The sequence below is a fragment of the Sarcophilus harrisii genome, chromosome 5 (genome assembly GCF_902635505.1).
Source record: "Sarcophilus harrisii chromosome 5, mSarHar1.11, whole genome shotgun sequence".
In the NCBI taxonomy this organism is placed as follows: Eukaryota; Metazoa; Chordata; class Mammalia; order Dasyuromorphia; family Dasyuridae; genus Sarcophilus; species Sarcophilus harrisii.
In genome coordinates, this window is record NC_045430.1 from 100,150,978 (window position 1) to 100,174,869 (window position 23,892).

Below are 23,892 nucleotides of genomic sequence, written 5' to 3' on the forward strand. Positions count from 1 at the left end.
AGGACATCTGAGAACTCAGTGTAGGCAAAGAAAAAGAGTGAGAGGACAGGTTGAGAGAAGGTCTAAAACCCATGTCCAAAATGCCACAAGGGTTTCCACTGAGCCTCAGAATATAGATTGACCCAGGGAAATGAGAAGCAAGGCCCAGCTCCAAGATATCATATAAAAGACAGATGGGGCATGATGGCAACTGAGTTTACATCCAGAAAGTCTTTAGAAGTTCAGGACTCTGATATGATTAATCAGCAAAAAAGCAATCAGATGGGAGAAAGGGATTACATGATCAATCAGCTGAAAAACAATCAGATGGCAGAAAGGGATTACAATTGGGGAGAATACAGGTTTTTTAACCTAACAGAAGGGCAGTGTCCAGTGCAAGCAGATCCAATATAATGAGCATATTTATTAAGTGATTATTATATGCCAAGCACTATGCTAAGTGCAAAGATTAAAAAAGAAGTCAAAAGACAGTATCTTCAGGAGCTCACAATCTAATGAGGAAAACACAAACATATACATTAAAGCTATGTATAAAATAAAGGGGTTGTGAAAGACTTCCTATAAAGGATGGGATTTTAATTCAGAAACCAAAGAAAATCAGTTGGCAGAGCTGAAGAGGGAAAATTTTCCAAGGATGGGGCACAGCCAGAGAAAAATGCCTAGAGTTGAGAGAGGGGATGTTTTGTTTGTGGAATAGCCAGGAGGCCAGTGTTACTGTATGAGGTAGGAGGTAAAGCATAAGTAGACTGGAAAGGTAGGAGGGTCCTTATGAAGGATTTTAAATGCTAAACAGGAGAACAGTATCCCAAAAATGTAAAGAGAAGACAATATCAAACAGAAAAAGAGTGATGCAATGTGACTAATATGGAAATATGTTTAATAAAATACTATTGAAGAAAAAAAAGAAGAAAAGAGTAATTAATCAAAGCTGTAAAGAAGTCAAAGAGAATAAGACTTCTTTATAACTTTGATTACTCTTTTTTTCTTTCAATTCAAAGAGAATGAGAATTGAGAAAAAGCTTTGGCTTGAGGCCAATGGACTTTGGCAATTAAAAGATCATGGGTAACTCTGGAGAGAACAGTTTTAGTGGAATGATTGGGTCAGAAAGTTGTGAATCTTCTCCTTGGTAGATTTCTGAAAACACTGTATCTTGCACACATAGCACTACATAGCAGAGCAAAGAATCCAAAGGTCTTATTTACTTTTACTCATATTGCAAAAACAAAGCCCTCAATAGAATTAAAAGGAAAAATGGTACTGCACTGATGAACTAATGATATTAACTTCAAATCATTTAGTCAGCATATAAACAGGAGCAGAGTTAGGGTAGAAGATGGGAGTTTGCAAACAAATCAATATATCTTCAGCAGAAACAAGTGAAGAGAACAAATATAGGTCAGTATTTGTAGTACTGAGACACTTACATAAGAAACTAGAAGAAACAGGTGAAATACTATCTTTAAAATCCCTTGAATTCCTGTGTGATCCTGGGCAAGTCATTTTACCCCAAATGCCTCAGCAAGTTATATATATATTTTTCCTTTTTTGTAATCAAGTCATTTGTTTAGGTTCCTGTAAAGAGCTCATTTAAATAGAGGCCATTCTAATTGGTAGGCAGCTTTCTCTTACTTGATTTGAATGAGACTACTCAGGGCAGACTGGCAGATTTTATTCTAAGACTGCCAGACAACTCCAAATTTTTTTTTTTGGTTCTCATCTGTCATTTTCTTTCTCTTTTTTTTTTTTTTTTTAATTTAATAGCCTTTTATTTACAGGATATATGTGCATGGGTAACTTTACAGCATTAACAATTGCCAAACCTCTTGTTCCAATTTTTTACCTCTTACCCTCCCACCCCCTCCCCTAGATGGCAGGATGACCAATAGATGTTAAATATATTAAAATATAAATTAGATACACAATAAGTATACATGACCAAAACGTTATTTTGCTGTACAAAAAGAATCAGACTCTGAAATATTGTACAATTAGCTTGTGAAGGAAATCAAAAATGTAGGTGTGCATAAATATAGGGATTGGGAATTCAATGTAATGGTTTTTAGTCATCTCCCAGAGTTCTTTTTCTGGGTATAGCTAGTTCAGTTCATTACTGCTCCATTAGAAATGATTTGGTTGATCTCGTTGCTGAGGATGGCCTGATCCATCAGAACTGGTCATCATCTAGTATTGTTGTTGAAGTATATAATGATCTCCTGGTCCTGCTCATTTCACTCAGCATCAGTTCGTGTAAGTCTCTCCAGGCCTTTCTGAAATCATCCTGTTGGTCATTTCTTACAGAACAGTAATATTCCATAATTTTCATATACCACAATTTATTCAGCCATTCTCCAACTGATGGACATCCATTCAGTTTCCAGTTTCTAGCCACTACAAAAAGGGCTGCCACAAACATTCGTGCACATACAGGTCCCTTTCCCTTCTTTATAATCTCTTTGGGATATAATCCCAGTAGTAACACTGCTGGATCAAAGGGTATGCACAGTTTGATAACTTTTTGAGCATAGTCCCAAACTACTCTCCAAAATGGTTGGATTCGTTCACAACTCCACCAACAATGGATCAATGTCCCAGTTTTCCCGCATCCCCTCCAACAATCATCATTATTTTTTCCTGTCATCTTAGCCAATCTGACAGGTGTGTAGTGGTATCTTAGAGTTGTCTTAATTTGCATTTCTCTGATTAATAATGACTTGAACTCCAATTTTTTTCAAAGTATGCCTGGAAGACATTGAAACTCTGGAAAGTGTATGTGACATCTACAAGAAAGAATGTTTAGTATTCTTGCCAGTCTGTGGTTTTTATATAACTGCTATAGAGGCACAGATAAGAACTACAGACTGTATCTTAAATAGAAGCAAATTTTATTTCAATTGTAAGTGAAGAATGGAATTATTTGATGCTTTATCTAAAAATATTCAATGATGATCATTTAAATGTTTGCTAATACAAATTATATGTATTGTATGTAGCAAATTCCATGTCTTGTTATATAAAGCTGAAATTGCATTTTCAATTATTGCTTTGTAGCATCTCCATTGAAACATAACTAAACTCAAAAAATTGTTATTCTGGGAAGAGAAATAAAACTGATCCTTCTATTTCCTTTTCCATTTAACTTCCTTGTATCTCTAACCATGGTAGTTCCTCAAAGCCCTACCTATAGCTATTAATTATTTTCTTCTTGATAAATTCACCTTCAGGTCATCCACTCTCATTGCTTTCAAAGAGCATTTAACTGGTGATAGTCTCTAAATTTATAATTTCATCAGCAATTTTTTTACATGAAGTTCCTTGGACTTTTTCCACACAAGGATTCTGACATAATTTCAAATTATATATGTTTTAAAAAATTTACAAATTGTCCCACTTTCCAATCTTATTTTCAATCCAATTCTATTTCCATATTTCCCTACACTTTCCAGGTTAGAAATTTTGGAGTAATTTTGATGTCTCTTTCTCCTCCTTTATGCCCTATGTCCAATTTGTCCCCCCCCCCCAATTCTTTTTTAAAAATGTCTCTCAGGGGACAGTTAGGTGGTGCAGTGGATAGAGCATCAGCCCTGAAGTCAGGAGAACCTGAGTTGAAATATGGTCTCAGACACTTAACACTTCTCCAGTTGCCTCAGCAAAAAAACAAAACAAAATAAAATAAAAAAAACCTCTCAGATTCATCCTTTTCTTTCTGTTCCACTGCTATCACCCTAAGGGCTCAGAATCTTTAAACTTCTCTGAACTTCAGTTTTGCCATGTGTGTGTATGTGTGTGTGTGTGTGTGTGTTTGTGTATGTGTGTGTGTTTGTGTGTAATCTATAACATTCCTTTTTTTTTTTTTTTTTTGGTCAGACCTTCCCCCAACTTGGATGAAACAGGGCTCTGTGTGAAACTAAAGATGAAGTCTTCAAGTATGACCTCTCCCCCTTGCTAGGTGTGACATGTATAGCTCTAAAAGACACTACAGTGGGCCATGTATTGATTTTAAATAAATGGCAACAGATTGGACATGAGAGATGTTAGGGAGACAGTGAGGAGTCAAAAATAACTCTTTTAGGTCATGAAACTGAGGGACTGGGGTGATGTATTTAGGGCAATTGTGAAGCGGGGGTGGGGGGAAGAGAGGAGGTAGAATAAGAGAGGAGTGAGTTTAGAGGAAAGATAATGAGTTCAATTTTTTTTTTTTGACTACAGAAAATCATCCCCAGGATAATACACCATGATCATGTAGGATTTATACTAGGATTGCAAGGCTGGTTCAATATTAGACCAGTATAATTGGTCATATTAATAACCAAAGTAACAAAAACCATATGATCATCTCAATAGATGCAGAAAAAGCATTTGATAAAATCCAACATCCATTCCTATTAAAAACACTTGAGAATATAGGAATAAATGGACTTTTCCTTAAAATAATCAGTAGCATCTATTTAAAACCAGCAGTAATGGGGCCGCAACCATTCCCATTAAGATCAGGAGAAACAAGGTTGCCCACTATCACGGTTACTATTTAATATTGAATTAGAAAAGCTAGCTTTGGCAATATAAGAGTTGAGAAAGTGATTAAAAGAATAAGAATAGGCAATGAGGAAACCAAATTATCACTCTTTGCTGATGATATGATGGTATACTTAGAGAACCTCAGAGATTCTACTAAAAAGTTATTAGAAATAATCCACAACTTTAGCAAAGTTGCAGGTTATAAAATAAACCCACATAAGTCATCAGCATTCTTATATATCACTAACAAAACCCAACAATCAGAGTTACAAAGAGAAATCCCATTTAAAGTAACTACTGATTGTATAAAATATTTAGGAATCTATCTGCCAAGGGAAAATCAGAAACTTTATGAGCAAAACTACAAAACACTTTCCACACAAATTAAGTCTGATCTAACCAACTGGAAAAATATTAAATGCTCTTGGATTGGGTGAGCAAATATAATAAAGATGACAAACTAATCTATTTAGCGCTATACCAATCAGACTCCCAAAAAACTATTTTGATGACCTAGAAAAAATAACAACAAAGTTCATATGGAAAAACAAAAGGTCAAGAATTTCAAGGGAATTAATGAAAAAAAAAATCAAATGAAGGTGGCCTAGCTGTACCAGATCTAAAATTATATTATAAAGCAGCGGTTACTAAAACCATCTGGTATTGGCTAAGAAATAGACTAGTTGATCAATGGAATAGTTTAGGTTCAAAAAACAGCCAATAGTTTAGGTTCAAAAAACAGCCAATAACTTTAATTATCTAGTGTTTGACAAACCCAAACACCCCAGTTTTTGGGCTAAGAATGCATTATTTGACAAAAATTGCTGGGAAAATTGGAAATTAGTATGGCAGAAACTAGATATTGACCCATACTTAACACCGTACACCAAGATAAGGTCAAAATGGGTCCATGATCTAGGCATAAAGAATGAGATTATAAATAAATTGGAAGAGCATAGGATAGTTTACCTCTCAGACCTGTGGAAGAGGAAGGAATTTATGATCAAAGAAGAACTAGAGATCACTATTGACTACAAAATAGAAAATTTCAATTATATCAAATTGAAAAGTTTTTGTACAAACAAAGCTAATGCAGGCAGGATTAGAAGGGAAACAATAAACTGGGAAAACATTTTTACACTCAAAGATTCTGATAAAGGCCTCATTTCCAAAATATATAGAGAATTGACTCTATAAGAAATCAAGCCATTCTCCAATTAAGAAATGGTCAAAGGATATGAACAGACAATTCTCAGACGAAGAAATTAAAACTATTTCTAGCCATATGAAAATATGCTCCAAATCATTATTAATCAGAGAAATTCAAATTAAGACAACTCTGAGATACCACTACACACCTGTAAGATTGGCTAGAATGACAGGGAAAGATAAGGCAGAATGTTGGAGGGGATGTGGGAAAACAGGGACACTGATACATTGTTGGTAGAATTGTGAAACACATCCAGTTATTCTGGAGAGCAATTTGGAACTATGCCCCAAAAGTTATCAAACTGTGATCCAGCAGTGTTTCTACTGGGCTTATACCCCAAAGAGATACTAAAGAAGGGAAAGGGACCTGTATGTGCCAAAATGTTTGTGGTAGCCCTCTTTGTAGTGGCTAGAAGCTGGAAAATGAATGGATGCCCATCAATTGGAGAATGGTTGAGTAAATTGTGAATGAATGTTATGGATTATTATTGTTCTGTAAGAAATGACCAACGGGATGAATACTGAGAGGATTGGCGACACTTACATGAAGTGATGCTGAATGAAATGAGCAGAACCAGGAGATCATTATATTCCTCAACAACGATACTGTATGAGGATGTATTCTGGTGGAAATGGATTTCTTCGACAAAGAGAAGATCTAACTCGGTTTCTATTGATTAAGGATGGACAGAAACAGCTACACCCAAAGAAAGAACACTAGGAAATGAATGTAAACTGCTTGCATTTTTGTTTTTCCTCCTGGGTTATTTATACCTTCTGAATCCAATTCTCCCTGAGCAACAAGAGAACTGTTCGGTTCTGCACACATATATTGTATCTAAGATATATTGTAACCTCTTTAACATGTATTGCCATCTGGGGGAGGGGGTGGAGGGAGAGAGGGGAAAAATCAGAACAGAAGTGAGTACAAGGGATAATGATGTAAAAAAATTACCCTGGCATGGGTTCTGGCAATAAAAAGTTATTTAAAAAAAAAATGAGTTCAATTTTGGACTGGAGATTGGATTCTGGTAGTCAGTAGATTGATTGGGGCAGGATAAACAAATTAGAGATAATAAAAAATGGTAGTTAAATTCATGAGATTGGACGAGATTATCAAGTGATAGATGAGCAATATAAAAGTAATGTAGAAGAGGAAAAGGCCCAGGACAGAGACCTTATAGAACACATTAGAGGAAACTGAGGAGTAATTTGATAGGCAGCTAAAGAAAGATTGTATCCTGAAAACCTAGATAAGATAACATAAAGGAAAAGGGAGTAATCTACAATATCAAAGGCTAAAGGATAATAAAGAAGAATGAGGATTAAGAAAAGACCTTTGGATATAAACAGACAATTCTCAGAAAAAAAAAAAAAATGAAAGTATGAAAAGATGCTCCAAGTCATTATTAATCAGAGAAATGCAAATTAAGACAATTCTGAGATACCATTACACACCTGTCAGATTGGCTAGAATGACAGGGTGCAATGATAATGTGCAATGTTGGAGGGGATGTGGGAAAACTGGGACACTGATACATTGTTGGTGGAATTGTGAATACATCCAGCCATTCTGGAGAGCAATTTGGAATTATGCTCAAAAAGTTATCAAACCCTTTGATTCTGCAGTGTTACTATTGGGCTTATACCCCAAAGAGATTTTAAAGAAGGGAAAAAGACCTGTATGTGCAAGAATGTTTGTGGCGGCCCTCTTTGTAGTGGCGAGAAACTGGAAACTGAGTGGATGCCCATCAATTGGAGAATGGCTGAATAAATTGTGGTATATGAATATTATGGAATATTATTGTTCTGCAAGAAATGACCAACAGGATGATTTCAGAAAGGCCTGGAGAGGCTGACATGACCTGATACTGAGTGAAATGAGCAGGACCAGGAGATCATTATATACTTCAACAACAATACTCTATGAAGATCAGTTCTGATGGACATGGCCATCTCCAGCAATGAGATGAACCAAATCAGTTCCAATAGAGCAGTAATGAATTGAACCAGCTACACCCAGTGAAAGAACTCTGGGAGATGACTATGACTACATAGAATTCCCAATCCTTCTTATTTTTGTCAGCCTGCATTTTTGACTTCCTTCACAAGCTAATAGTACACTATTTCAAAGTCTGATTCTTTTTGTACAGCAAAATAACTGTTTGGACATGAATAATTATATTGTATTTAATTTATACTTTAACATATATAAAATATATTGGTCAACCTGCCATCTGGGGGAGGAGATGGGAAAACTGGAACAAAAGGTTTGGCAATTGTCAATGCTGTAAAATTACCCATGCATATAACTTGTAAATAAAAAGTTATATTAAAAAAAAAAAAAAAAAGAAAAGGCCTTTGGGGGCAGCTAGTTGGCAGTGGATAGAGGACCAGCCCTGAAGTCAAGAAGACCTGAGTTCTAATCTGGCTTCAAACACTTAACACGTCCTAGCTGTGTGACCTGGGCAAGCCACTTAACTCCAATCATCTCAGCAAAAGAAAATAAACAAACAAACAAATGAATAAAAGAATGAATAAGCTAATGAATAAATAAATAAGAAAAGAAAAGGCCTTTGGCAACTAAGAATCACTGACAGTTTTGATGAGTAGTGTCAGTTGGAAAGATGAGAGAAAATGAGCACTAAGAAAATGGAGCCACCTATATTATACTAATATTTTTTCAGAGGCAGCCCATAAAAGCTGAACTTTCCCACACTTCTGGTAAGATAGCGTGTTTGTAAGCTAGTACCACAATTTCTATATCACATTTTTTGTTGCTTGGTCATTCAGTCATGTTAAATTTGTGGCCCCAATGGATCACATCATGTCAATACTGTTTTCCTGACAAAGATAATGTAATGGTTTGGCATTTCCTTCTCCACCCTGTAAATGTTTGAAACCAGATTTGAACACAGGTTTTCTTTACTCTAAGCTCAGTGCTTTCCCCAAGCATCTGAAATCTTGATTCAGTGTCTGACTCTTTGTAACTCCATTTGGGATTATCTTGGCTAAGATACTGGGTGGTTTGCCATTTCCTTCATCTGCTCATTTTACAAATGAGGAATGGAGGCAAACAGTTAAGCATGTGGTGCAGGATCACACAGTTATTAAGTGGCTGAGGCCAGATTTGAACTCAGGAAAGAAAGTATGGAAGAGAAATTTGACTGCCTACCAAATTGAAAGTCTATAGAGCCATTATGCTGACATCATTGATGTATAGTATGTGAAATCTGAATAGTTCCCAGCACCATGTTGGGAAACTGAACTACTTCCATTTGAATTGTTTTAGGAAAATTCTAAAGATTAGGAAGATCTGGCAAGATAGGGCACCAGACACTGAGGTTTTCTCTTGAGCTGAACTGCCAAGCATTCAACCTCTAATGCAGAGAGCACAATTCTACTGCATTGGCCATGCCTGAAAGACTATTTTATGGAGCACTCACACAAAGCAAGCACACACATGGAGACCAGAAGCAATGATACAAAGACACTCTCAAGTTCTCTTTGAAGGACCTGGGCTGTGAGACATGAAAAAACCAATATAGGGCTGTCCAGCATGTCCAGAGGCATTGTGGCAAGATGGCAGAGTAGGTTAAAAATTTCCAAATTCTCTTGATTTCTTCTACAAACAATAGGAAATCGCCATGAAATGAATGCAGAGCAAGAAAAATAAGAGATAAAGCAGTTGGCCTCCTAAGATAACTTGAGAGGACCTCAGAAAAGACAGGATCTCCAAGGACTGAGATTTGGCCTGAATGAAATGTAGACACTTCCAAGATAACTCATTGAATCAACAAACAGTAGGCTCTGAAGGCAGATCTGGTAATAATCCATCTCAAGAAATTTCAGCTTAGGAACTTTTACCTCAAAACCTTAGGAACATCACCTGACACCTCACAAAGAACAAACAGCAAATGACTGAGTAGGGGATGTTACCTAGTGGTGCAGACAGGAAGTGATTGTGGGATATGGTATAAATGAGGAGGAATAAGCACATAACTCAGTGAGTGTGATATCAACAGGGAGCAAGAACATTTTCAGGAGTGTGCCTGGGACCCTAACCGAGGAGAGGATGAGGTTGAACTCCTGGACAAAATTCAGATAATAAGGAGGACCTAAAGCCTAAGACAACGCTACTTACAACTTGGGATTAAAACATGATTATAATAATGAGCTATTATAAATAAAATAAAATAAAAATAAAATTGAGAAAGCAAAGGATAAAAAACACAATAGAGAGCTATTGTGTTATAATAAAAAATCTGGATTCATATTCAGAAAAAGATAGTGAGGTTAAAAACAATTTCACCTCCTGCTGAATTGGGAGTCTGAGTCTGGGAAGACTAAGGGAACCTTGGTTGATAAGGAATGGCAAGCCCAGCTATGCTGCTGAAACATATTAAAGGAGTTAAAAAATCAAATTAAAAGACATAGAGGAAAAATTAGGGGAAAAAATTGTGCCTCAGAATCAATGTAGATGGGCAAAAATCAAATAAGACTTGGGGCTGAGGAGGGGTTCTCCTGGGACAACCAGAAAAAAACTTGAAGACCCAAATTTTATAAGCAACAACAACAGTATAACAATTCACATATGCTGGAACTACAATTAGAATTGTACAGGATTGTATGTGCCAAAATGTTTGTGGCAGCCCTGTTTGTAGTAGCTAGACACTGGAAAATGAATGGATGCCCATCAATTGGAGAATGGTTAGGTAAATTGTGGTATATGAATGTTATGGAATATTATTGTTCTGTAAGAAATGACCAGCAGGATGAATATAGAGAGTCTTGGAGAGATTTACATGAACTGATGCTAAGTGAAATGAGCAGAACCAGGAGATCATTATATACTTCAACAACGATACTGTATGAGGATGTATTCTGATGGAAGAGGATTTCTTTGACAAAGAGATCCAATTCAGTTCCAATTGATCAACGATGGACAGAAGCAGCTACACCCAAAGAAATAACACTGGGAAAGGAATGTAAACTGTTTGCATTTTTGTTTTTCATCCTAGGTTATTTTTACGTTCTGAATCCAATTCTTCCTGTGCAACAAGAGAACACATATATTGTATCTAGGATATACTGTGACATATTTTAACATGTATAAGACTGCTTGCCATCTGGGAGAGAGGGTGGAGGGAGGGAGGGGAAAAGTCAGAACAGAAGTGAGTGCAAGAGATAATGTAAAAAATTACCCAGGCATGAGTTCTGTCAATAAAAAGTTATAATTATGAAAAAAAAAAAGAATTGTACAGGGTTTATTAGCAGCTACAACAAAAGACAACAAGTCCTGGAATATTACATATCAATAATCAATAATATTTACAAAAGAACTAGGATTGTGACCAAAAATATTACATCCAGCAAAATTAAGTATAATATTGAATGAAAAAAAAAGGACATTCATTGAATTCTCAGATTTTCAAGATTTTGTCTCATACAAACCTGAACTCAATAATAAATTAAACATAGGAGTCAACATCAATTAATAAGGACAAATTGTTTGTTTTATATGTGAAAATGTAACCCCTATGTCTAAGACTGACATTTGTAATTAGGCAGTTCAAAAGAAAGACTGGGGTAAAGCTGAGTATGATATGACTCTAAAAAAAAAAAATCACTAGGAAAAGATAAAAATAGTAAATAAGCTACACTGATGGGATATTTTCTAAGGGAAACTTAATAGTGATGAGGTTCCCTGACCTTATAGTGCTTTTGTTCTAATAATCTGTCTATCAATGATTCTAAAGTCTTCCAGACAATCAGATAGATAATCTGCTGGTCAATGATAACCACTGACCTGAGACAATAGTGAATAGATCAGTTCTACTTCATATTAGCATCTTGAAGAACTGGATCTCTTTGTCTTTTCCTATAAATTTTATCTTCTTGCTCCTGATTCTTTTGGAACTTAGTCCACTTCAGTTGGCATTACAATTACAATAAACTTTGCCCCTTGACTTGGAGATGGATTCAAGTCTGCAAATTCTTTTGAGATACCTCAGAACACCAGTCTGAGACCAAAGTTTTGGGGTCTCCTTTCTGAACCTCAACAATACAAATGAATTATGAGAGCAAGCTTTAAAACAGAAGAATTAGAGTGGAGAGACGAACTGATAGTTCTGAAAACCTACTCACATTGGGAAGAAGTTAAAAAGGGGAACAATGCATTTATTAAGCACTACATGTATCAGGCAATATGCTAAGTGTGGGGATACAAAAGCAGCAAAAATATAGTTCCCTTGGCTTTAAGGAATTCACAGTCTAATTTAAACTAAAGCTAAAAGGGATTAAGTGACATGCCCAAAGTCATAAGTATCTGGAGGAACATTCAAACTCAAATCTTGGTGACTCAAATTTTGGCATGCTATCCATAATGCCATCAAGTTCCCTCCTTAGAGAAATCATTTGAAGACACAACCTTCTAGGGTGAGCGAAGGTTGAAAGAGTAGCTTCAGAGCATGAATTTTTGGACGCATGCCTTCACTAACATTCTAACTCTATAAGTCTAGCAAGTTATTATGAATCTATAAGTCTAGCAAGTTATTATGAATAAAATTATGAATCTTCTCTGATTTACATATACTTACACAAAGATTGTAATGTGTTAGGAAATGTAAAATGAGGTAATCCTAGATGATTTCTTTATAAGGTGGAAATTAATCCTTTGAGGAAATCAAAAAGGGGGAAAACAACTGGTTGAAGAATGACAGGCTGTTTTGTTTGTCTTTTTCTGAATATCTTCATAAGAGAAGAATCCTTTTGCTCTGAACATGAGTTGGATACTTATCTTTCTTTCTAAACAAGTTTATTTTGTCTTTATAGTGATAATCACTGGGAATTTCTAATTGAGCATATATTTATTAGGAATATAAGTGATGAGAAGATACCGAAGGAAGAAACATCCTCAGAGAAGAAAGAGAAAAAAAAACCAGTTAGTATTAGATGTTTTGACAGTGATATCTCTGGGTGGAGACTAAAAGTCAAATGGACAAATAGAATTACAAATGTTTTGATACTATTTCTCAGAGTTAAAGGGAATATTTATTTTGACAATGAATCACTAGTAGAAAAATGGCAAATAGGAGTGGAAGAACAACTATAATCACCACACTAACTTCTTTATACTGTTACACATATATAATATTATAGATATGCCTATATATGTATATGTATCTATACACAGAAATATAAATAAATATGTGTGTGTGTGTGTGTGTGTGTGTGTGTGTGTGTGTGTGTGTGTTATTCGCCAAGTCTATCCATCCCATTTTGGGATCTAGAAATGTACTATAAATGGAATTACTACAGCTTTAACCACCAAGATAATTTTTTTTCTTCTTTCATTTGAAGTTCTATTCTCCCCATTGGCTGATCCTTTTAATTTGTTGATAAGCCAAATTGGGCAGATATTGTTTATAGTTATAATCTGGCACACTGTTAATAACAAAAAAAAAAAAAATAAAATACTGCAGAAAACAGTCTCACTAAAAATTCAGTGATACCAGGAAGGAGGCTATCCATCCTTGAGAAAATCCCAGATATTATTGTACCTCACATTTCTAGAGGACTATAAGGATTAGCAATAGTATTGTATCAACAGTTGTTACTTGAGGAAAAAAGGATAGAACTTCATTTTCTAGTTAGAGGTTCAACATTGCTACCTTTCCCCATGTGAGTGGCCTGGGACAAAGTCAAAATCCACACTAATTATGGTTCTAACCTTCATTGGTACAAAATACAACTCCTCTACACTTTAACAATCAGCCAACAAGTGTTTACTAATCACCGATTAGGTAAATCATCAGATGGGTTAGATGCTAGATGGATTAAAAGTATGAAAAGAAATGAGACAATTCCTAATCTAAATGAATTCATATTGCAATAGGAAAAAACACACACATGTTGGTGTGTGTGTATGTGTGTGTGTGTGTGTGTAAAAGAAGAGAAAGATTATATGAAGCAAAAGTTAGGGGGGAGTGCATTCTTGCAAACATGGGAGATGACCAGTGCAATAGAAAGGAGATTAAAAATTGAGTTTCATAATTGGAACAAGAGGTTTGGCAATTGTTAACGCTGTAAAGTTATCCATGCATATAACCTGTAAATAAAAGGCTATTAAATTAAAAAAAAAATTGAGTTTCATGAGATAGAAATATAGGTTGGGACCAAGTTGTAAAGGGCTTTAATAGTTAAACCAAAATTTATATATTTTATCACGGAAGAATATTAAACCACTGTATTTGTTTGAAAAGGGAAGTCATATAATCAGATTTGTTTTTGCTGAGCATATATATATATATATATATATATGAAAATCTCTCTCTCTCTCTCTCTCTCTCTCTCTCTCTCTATATATATATATATATATATATATATTTTTTTTTTTTTTGCTGCTGAGGCAATTGAAGTTACATGACTTGCCTAGGATCAAAGAGCTAGGAGGTGTTTAGTGTCTGAAGCCAGATTTGAACTCCTGATTTCAGGGCTGGTGCTCTATCCACTGTACCAACTAGCTGTCCCAGACCAGATATGATTTTAAGAAAATTGTTTTGGCAGTAGTATATAGAATAAAGTAGATGGGGAAAAAGATAAAAGGCAAGGGAATTAATTAGGAGCTGTACCAATAATTTAGGTGTAAAAGAAATGAAAGCCTGAAATGGTAGCCAGACAGCTAGAGAGTTTAAAAGTTTAAAAGCTATGAATATAAAAATGGTCAGATCTGACAACTGGTTAGATATGTTCAGTGAGGGAGAATGAAGGGTCAAGAGAAATGCAGAGATTACAAATCTGGGATTCTGGAAATATGGTGATGCCTTTTTTTAAAAACAGAACAAGGCAAGCACAGGAGAGTGATGGGGGTGAATCCTGAAACTGTGTCCCCTTTAATCTGTAAAAGAAGGATGATTTGGAGTCTCAGGCTCTCTCCTGGAAAAAACATACCTTCTAGACAACACCCAGTTAAGTGGTCTCTTTCAGTTGGAGATCTGGCCAGAGATATGATCACCCCCTCTATTGAGTTGATGGGGTGAGAAGAATTGAGATCAGTCTGGAACCATTCCCACTAGCTCAAATTCCTAAGATAAGTAATCTCTCTCTCTCTCTCTCTCTCTTTTTTTTTTTTAAATTTAATAGCCTTTTATTTACAGGTTATATGCATGGGTAACTTTACAGCATTAACAATTGCCAAACCTCTTGTTCCAATTTTTCACCTCTTATCCCCTACCCCCTTCCCTAGATGGCAGGATGACCAGTAGATGTTAAATATATTAAAATATAAATTAGATGCACAATAAGTATACATGACCAAACCGTTATTTTGCTGTACAAAAAGAATCAGACTCTGAAATATTGTACAATTAGCTTGTGAAGGAAATAAAAAATGCAGGTGGACATAAATATAGGGATTGGGAATTCAATGTAATGGTTTTTAGTCATCTCCCAGAGTTCTTTCTCTGGGCGTAGCTGGTTCAGTTCATTACTGCTCCACTGGAAATGATTTAGTTGATCTTGTTGCTGAGGATGGCCAGGTCCATCAGAATTGATCATCATATAGTATTGTTGTTGAAGTATATAATGATCTCCTGGTCCTGCTCATTTCACTCAGCATCAGTTCGTGTAAGTCTATCCAGGCCTTTCTGAAATCATCCTGTTGGTCATTTCAGTAATCTCTTTTCTATTAGAGATCTAAGCCCCGGGCACTGACATCAAGTGAAATCTCATTCAATTCAGAATTGAAGCCCCAAGCCTCAGAAGGTTAATAAAAGACAACTCTGAACCTTGAATCTTTGCAGAAATCCTAAACAGGATTATGTTTTGCCAAGGAAGCTCTCTTCATGGCAAAGCTGCCTGCCAGGACTTTTGCCCATTGTGAAGATATTGTCTTCTCAATGTTTACCTTTGCTATCTCTCTAACAAGACCTTTTGACTAAAAAACCTGTTTTCCTAGCAAAGCTGGCTTCTCAGTGCCAATAAAAATCCCTTTTGCCACACAGATTTCAGATTTGTTCATTTTTTCCGCATTGGACCTTTGGCTGACCAGAGGGGATTCCCCATGCCAGTTCTTATACTTCATCACAACTACCACTACCCTCATCATCTGCAGTTCCTCAAGAGGATTGGTCTTAAAGGGTTTAGATATGTTAATATGTCTCTGATCTATTTTGAAATACCCATCAGGCCCTCTTTGTAGTGGCTAGAAACTGGAAACTGAGTGGATGCCCATCAGTTGGAGAATGGCTGAATAAATTGTGGTATATGAATATTATGGAATATTATTGTTCTGTAAGAAATGACCAACAGGATGATTTCAGAAAGGCCTGGAGAGACTTACACGAACTGATGCTGAGTGAAATGAGCAGGACCAGGAGATCATTATATACTTCAACAACAATACTATATGATGACCAGTTCTGATGGACCTGGCCATCCTCAGCAACGAGATCAACCAAATCATTTCCAGTGGAGCAGTAATGAACTGAACCAGCTACGCCCAGAGAAAGAACTCTGGTTGATGACTAAAAACCATTACATTGAATTCCCAATCCCTATATTTATGGCCACCTGCATTTTTGATTTCCTTCACAAGCCAATTGTACAATATTTCATAGTCTGATTCTTTTTGTACAGCAAAATAACGGTTTGGTTATGTATACTTATTGTGTATCTAATTTATATTTTAATATATTTAACATCTACTGGTCATCCTGCCATCTGGGGGAAGGGGTGGGGGGTAAGAGGTGAAAAATTGGAACAAGAGGTTTGGCAATTGTTAATGCTGTAAAGTTACTCATACATATAACCTGTAAATAAAAGGCTATTAAATTAAAAAAAAAAAAAAGAAATACCCATCAGGCAACTGGTGATCCATGACTGAAGCAGAGAGGAGAGACTAAGGCTAGATATATAGACCTGGTAGTCATCTATTTATAGATAATAATCAAAACCAAGGGAGCAGATAAGGTTACAAAAGAGAGAGATTAGGGAAGAAGACCCAAGAGGAAACCTTGGGGAAGACTTACAGTTAGGGGGCATGATGTGAATGATAAGCTAGCAAAGGAGACTAAGGATTGATCATACAAGTAATTGGTAAACTGTTATGGGCCAGAACTCTATACTTAAAACAAGGGTGTGGAATAGAGAGATAAGGTGAAGAACTTACAGAAATATGTGAATTCTTTTTCTGTATTTTATTTTCATTATTTCTGTGTTTCCCCTATGACCTATATAATATGTGCAGGCCTATATGTATTTGAGCCTTGGCCAGCTATAAACATATTTACTTAACCTGGGCTGATGACATTTATCAGTATTTGACATTTATTGATATTTAGTCTATTAGCTAGACCATTGTCTATCTGAAGCCTGAAGGTCTGAGTTTCTGTTTCCTAAAAATCAGGTGATTTGGGGGAAACAGAAACCTTCCATTCCAATCTCTCTGGACAGCAACAACCATTTAGATGCCTCCCACTCCTTCTCAATGCTCTCTTACTTGTGATGTATAAAAGTTTTGTATCTTTACTACTTCTTTAGCCCTCCTACCACGATCTTTCTCTTTCTTATCTCGTGATGGGATGGCTCATCCTCTGGAGATTTTAATAAACAACCTTTCTGCTTTCTACTGAGTGATCTCTGAGTAGTCATTTTGGATAAGGGTCTTCTACATCCCCCACACAAGGATTCTTACAAGGTGCTAATTCAGTGGAATTGATGAGACAAGGGTTATCTAGTTTAGCATGGTGATGAATAGTTCTCCAAGTTCAGTATGATTGATTTAATCTTACAACAAATAATGGTTTCCTAGTGATATAATGATTGGTTTGTAATCAAAATAGAGCATATAAAGTTTCTATAAACTGAGCCAGAGTCAGAGCTAGACCCAGCTGCAGAAGGCCTTGGAGAGAGACTCAGAAGGGTCAGACACAGAGTCAGAGGGATTCAGAGCCAGCCAGATTCATTCACTCCATCTCACATCACCCTGGTGGCTGGCCTGTCCTCCTACATTTCCTCCACTGAGACCAAGCTGGCCCGGGCCCCAGGCAAGAAGACAATAAAGAATTTGGACTTTAACACCTGACTACTCTCGTGATGATTAATCTGCTGAAAGGAAATGAAGGGAAAGTAGTGTCATAAAAACACAGAGAGGTGAGAGCAAGTGTGAATATATTTCAGTGAGACTGCTTTCTGCAATGCTAATCATTTGTTTTATATTTTTGGTTATTAACAGTGTGCCAGATTAAAACAACAAGTAGTATCTGTCCAGTTTGGTCTATCAATAAATAAAAGTGTCTGTCAATAGGAAGAATAAAACTTCAAATAAAAAGAAAAATCTATAACTAATATTTAAAACTATTGTATTAGGGTGTAACAGGGTTTGTACTATGCTTTAATAATCAATAACCAAAAGAAAGCATTAGGATAGGATGTTAGTGGATGATTATTATATTATTAGGATAATTTTAAAGAATCATTTTAGCTCTCTCAGTTGCTTTTGTAGATAGGAAGAAGGTTTGGAAAAGACCTAGATATAATGCTTAAAATATAAGCTGAAAGGAAATGGAAGGATTGTAAATGGAAGAAAAATGATCTTACCTTAAGCATCCTGTGACATTGTAGAATATATCAAAATCAAGCAAGCCATTTTCTTTGGGGTAATCACCCTCAGACCATCCTGAATAGGGGATGATGACAATATCTGTGAGGATTAGTAAAGCTTCTGTAATCAGCAGATTCTTGAGTTTCTCATTAGAGGACAAATTCCACAGCAAACCTACACAGCAAGGAAATAAGATAGGCTAGAAGAGGGTAGTGCATAACTGTCTATTAAATGTATCAGTTCCTGGAACATAACAGGAGTTTAATAAGTTCTTTTTTGCTAACTTATTGATCAGTTAACATCATAATTCTTTGGATTTAAAAGTGATCTTAAAAAAACCCAACAAAACAATAATCTAACCAGTTTCAAGTTCATTAGATAAGCTGAAGTAACTCCTTAAAATCCATGGCCCATAGAATGAACCTGGGGAGTTTAAGTTAAATTAAACAGAAATGTGAATCAAAGCCAGAGACATTTAACTATTGCTACTTTGCTGAAAAACAAAACAAAACTCAACCATGGAGTTGACCTCATGAGAGTTACAAATTGCAATTATAAAATCTAGCATTGCAAAAATTGAGATAGTACTTTGGGAAAGAGGGAATTCCCATATGAGGAACCTCCTTCTACAAATGCAACTTGACATCTTTTGTGTAACGTGCTTTTTTGAGAATCCCAAAATAGTTTGTAGGTTAATTAACTTATCCAAGCTCAGATAGCCAGACAGAGATAGGACTTAAACATCTTCCTGGCACCCAAACTAACTCTTTATCCATTATATTAAACTACATCTTCACAGGAGACAAAAACCTAAAAAACAGATTTATACTTGTTTTTTTTTTTTTTGTTTTGTTTTTTTTCCCCTTAGGAGTATGTAGGATCTGCTTAGTGTGCTTTGTTTTTACTTCTGATGCTTAGGGGAGACTGGACAAACATTCCAATTGGACCTGTTAACACTAATCTCATAAACACCACCCGCTAATGTTTATTGAATGTTATCCAGAACATACTGAAAACACAGTATGTGCCCTCCAGGATTTTTTGTTGAATGCAACCTTTCTTCCTTATTTTATGGTCTGGCAGCTAAAGGAGAGACAATGGCAACCTAGAAGATTCCATTATTTAAGGGTATTCATACAATTTTCTCCGGCTCCTCTTCCTGAAATCTATCTAATTGCTCCAAGTCTTATAGTAAAGGGGAAGGATTACATAGCTGCCAAAGAAAAGAATTAAAATGTGTATTATAGTCTTTGTGAGAAGGCAGAAGAGAGAACAATTATTAAGTAATAGATCTAGTTAGCATTTGTTTTATTTTATTTTTTCTTTCAAGCTTCCAGTTGTTTACCCACAATTCAAGGTTAAATTGTTTAATAAATTCATTAAAAGCCCATAACTAGTACAAAGCACTAGTGATACAAAGACAAAAATAAAACAGTCCTTGTTCTCCTGGTATGGACCTCATGGGTTACAATTTTATTGGAGGAGAATAATTCTTATATAATTGAAAGAAATAGGATGCCTCCCTATAGAGTGCTTAAGAAGAGTCAGTCAAATTGTAAAACTTTTAAATGCTAAATGAAATTTATGTTTTATCTTTTTTTTTATTAAAGCTTTTTATTTTCAAAACATATGCATGGAATAATTTTTCAACATTAACCCTTGCAAAAACTGATTTTCCAATTTCCCCCCTTCTCCTCCCCCCCTCCCCTAGATGGCAAGTAATCCAATATATGTTAAACATGGTAAAAATTATATTTTATCTCGAAGGTAATAGGAAACTATTGGAACTTACTGAATAGGGAGTGTAAAGGTAAGTTCTGTGCTTTCAAAATATCACTTTGGTAGTTGTATGAAGGACAGAATAAAGAAGAAACATAGGGTAGTGAGAGACCAATTAAAAACTATTGAAATAGATCATGAGGACCTCAGCAAAGTGATAACTATGAACGGAGAGAAGGGATAAGGAGATGGATGTGAGAAATGATGTGGTGTCAATAGAATTTGGCAAATATTTAACTATTTTGGGAAGGGGGAGAACAAAGAGGGAAGGGTGAATTTGATATTGTGTCCCTGAGCGACTGGAAGGATGGTACAGAAATAAGGAAGTTCAGAAGAAGGGTGGGGGTGACATCAACTGAGATTTTTTGGGGAGCCCCCAGATATAAATTGTGTTCCCTTTGGGGGGATTCTCAGATCCTGGGAAAAGCCTATAAACTTCCAGTTAAGTGGTCTCATTCAATTGGAGAATTTGGTCAATCATCCTCCATTGAATTGGCACAAACAACTCTCAGTGGCTCAAATTCCCAGTTAAGTATAATCTCATTGAATTTTAATTCAACAATTAAATAGCTCTTGAATTGAAAATCAGTCTCTCATCAAAAAGAAGGGAAAGGGACCTGTATGTGCACGAATGTTTGTGGCAGCCCTTTTTGTAGTGGCTAGAAACTGGAAAGTGAGTGGATGCCCATCAGTTGGAGAATGGCTGAATAAATTGTGGTATATGAAAATTATGGAATATTATTGTTCTGTAAGAAATGACCAACAGGATGATTTCAGAAAGGCCTGGAGAAACTTACATGAACTGATGCTGAGTGAAATGAGCAGGACCAGGAGATCATTATATACTTCAACAACAATACTATATGATGACCAGTTCTGATGGACCTGGCCATCCTCAGCAATGAGATCAACCAAATCATTTCCAATGCAGCAGTAATGAACTGAACCAGCTACGCCCAGAGAAAGAACTCTGGGAGATGACTAAAAACCATTACATTGAATTCCCAATCCCTATATTTATGTCCACCTGCATTTTTGATTTCCTTCACAAGCTAATTGTACAATATTTCAGAGTCTGATTCTTTTTGTACAGCAAAATAACAGTTTGGTCATGTATACTTATTGTGTATCTAATTTATATTTTAATATATTTAACATCTACTGGTCATCCTGCCATCTGGGAGAGGGGGTGGGGGGTAAGAGGTGAAAAATTGGAAGAAGAGGTTTGGCAATTGTTAATGCTGTAAAGTTACCCATACATATAACCTGTAAATAAAAGGCTATTAAATTAAAAAAAAAAAAAAAAAAAAGAAAATCAGTCTCTCAAGAGTTGGCCCCCATATCCAGGCCAAAGATCAAAGCAAGTCCCAATATATCAAGGGCTACATGTCCAGATATTTTTTGCAGATGTCTTAACAGACCATACCCACTGATGAAGATATTCTCTTCTCAATGTTAAATTTTGCTATCTTCCTAACAGGAACTTTTGCCCACTAAAGAAGTCTGTCTTCCTAACAAGGTGGCTTCTCAGTGTCAATAAATCCCTTTTTACCATACAGATTTCGGGTTTGTGAATTCTTTTGTATAAGACCTGCCCTGACCAGAAGGGATTTTACACCCCAATTCTCGCACCTCATCACAACTATCACTAACCTCATCATTTGTATCTCATCGGTGGATTTATCAAACTATATTAAGTGGTTTTTGTATATGCTAAAATTGAAATGTCTATGGAATATCCAGTTTGAAATTTTTAATAGGTAATTCTAGATTTTTTCAGCAAAGTTAAAGTGAATTTCTTTATCTAACTAAAAGTTAATATAATTTACTCAGAGCACAAGGCAAGTTGGAGAGTGACAGAAAAGGACAGGAAAAGGGGATGCATTTTGATGGAATTTCTTCTTCCTATCTCCAATAGCTACTAATTTCTGCTTCTTTAACTGAAGTTTGTGTATAACTGGGCTGAATAAAGACATTTATGCCAAAGGTAAAAATATATATGCCACCTATGACATTCCTGACTTATAAGTTCAATGATATGTCATTTCTGGCAGAGTAATTGCTAAGTCATTTTTTTACTTTTTCAAACATCCATTGACATACATAAAAATTATAAAGGCCTTTAACTGCTAAAAAGGAAAAAAAATTATACTCAAAGTAATAATAAGCCACTGAAGCTTGCTGAATTAAGAAGTAATAAGGTAAGATTTGTGATTTAGAATTATTACTTTGGAAGTTGTATGAAGGATAGAATGACAAAAAAAGAGATATACAAAAAAAAAATTAGGAAGTTAGTAGAATAGCTCAAGCAGGAAATGACAAGAGTGATGATGAATAATTAGTAACTTCTTCTAGTTGTTGTTTGTCCTTCATTCTGAAAGAGTACCATGACACCAGGGAGGTGATGCCATGACATGTAAAGTGAAATAGATTTAAGTAAGGACAATAAGTAACTAAATATGTGAAAAGTAGACTGAGTTTATTTATACATCAAATGCAGCACCAAAGCAAATAGCTTGTAGCTGACAAATATTTGTCAGCTATAAAAAAAAATTTGGACTAGATGGATGGAGAAAAATACTGGCCTGGTTTCCTCAGATTATATTTCTTGGAACTCAATTCATTTGCAGTTATGAAAGGCTACTGGGAGTACATTAGAATGTTAGATCTCTCAAGGTAGTTATCTAAATGATAGAAGACTTTGATTTGCCGCAAGACACAGCTGTCTATATTTAAAATGTATTGGGCTACCTGCCATCTAGGGGAGGGGATGGGGGAAAGGAGGGAAAAAGTTGGAACAGAAGATTTTGTAAGGGTCAATGATGAAAAATTACCCATGCATATGTCTTGTAAATAAAAAGATTATATTTATAAAGACACAGTTGTCAAAGGGGAAAGACCTAATCTTAGCCTAGTAGCACTGGGCTTGGCTTTTATCAGCTAGATATGGTGACTAGGAACAAAAAAAGGTCAGCTTGTCTTTATCAGAGAAAGATTCTAGCCAAGATATCATATTGGCATGAAACTGAGATAATTAGTTTGGATAGAAAAGATGAACCTAGAAGGTAGTAACAAGGAACAGTCATTAGCTGGAGAGAGGAACAGAACCCTTACACAGGCAGAATGAAGGAAAGAACTGAAGTAATTTGGGGAATGAAAGTACTGATGCTGATTAGTTTAAAGATGTGAAATGTTCAACTCTCCATTTTAGACTGACTAAAGAGAGCTAATCTAAATCAAATAAAAGAAAATCCACCATGGTTTCTGCTAAGCCACTTAGAGGTAATATCAAAAGAAAGCAAATGTTCATATAACCTGAGTGTATACAGACTTATTTTCCTAGCAGCAAACCTTGACAAAAATTTGCTTCATAGCTTTTTGCTAAAGAAAGGGAATGAATAACAATATCCCTTTAGAATTACCTTCGGCATATTCTGATCAAGGGCAATTAAGGGAAATCAAGAGCCCATCAATTACTTGCCACAAAAGACTTAGGGAAAATATATAATATAGTACATCTGGGTGGTGTGTCTATTGCTGTGGTCTTAAATATTTAAAATGCAATACCTGTGATCTGCTTTTTGGTCTCCAAGTCTCTAGTTTGCTTCAAGACCTGGAGTAATTGAGGAATTCCATTCAGTTCAGCTATTTCCACCTTGTTGTCATTGTCTTCAAATGCCAAATTTCTTAGGGCTCCACATGCTGCCCTCTGTATATCCTCATTCTGTACTTTTAGGAGCTGTAGAAGCTTGGGTATACCCCGAAGATGATTAACCTGAAGGAG

At 35.7% G+C, this 23,892-nt stretch overlaps 1 protein-coding gene across 1 annotated transcript in view; it reads right to left on the reverse strand.

Moving 5' to 3' along the window:
* The window catches only part of PKP2 (plakophilin 2), a 138,014-nt gene that overhangs the window by 52,203 nt on the left and 61,919 nt on the right, over positions 1-23,892 (reverse strand). Inside the window, exons 5-6 of the mRNA XM_031938154.1 lie at positions 23,676-23,883; positions 18,326-18,503 (exon numbers count right to left, since the gene is read on the reverse strand). Of these exons, the coding sequence (XP_031794014.1) occupies positions 18,326-18,503; positions 23,676-23,883 (386 nt within the window). The remainder of the gene's footprint in view (positions 1-18,325; positions 18,504-23,675; positions 23,884-23,892) is intronic.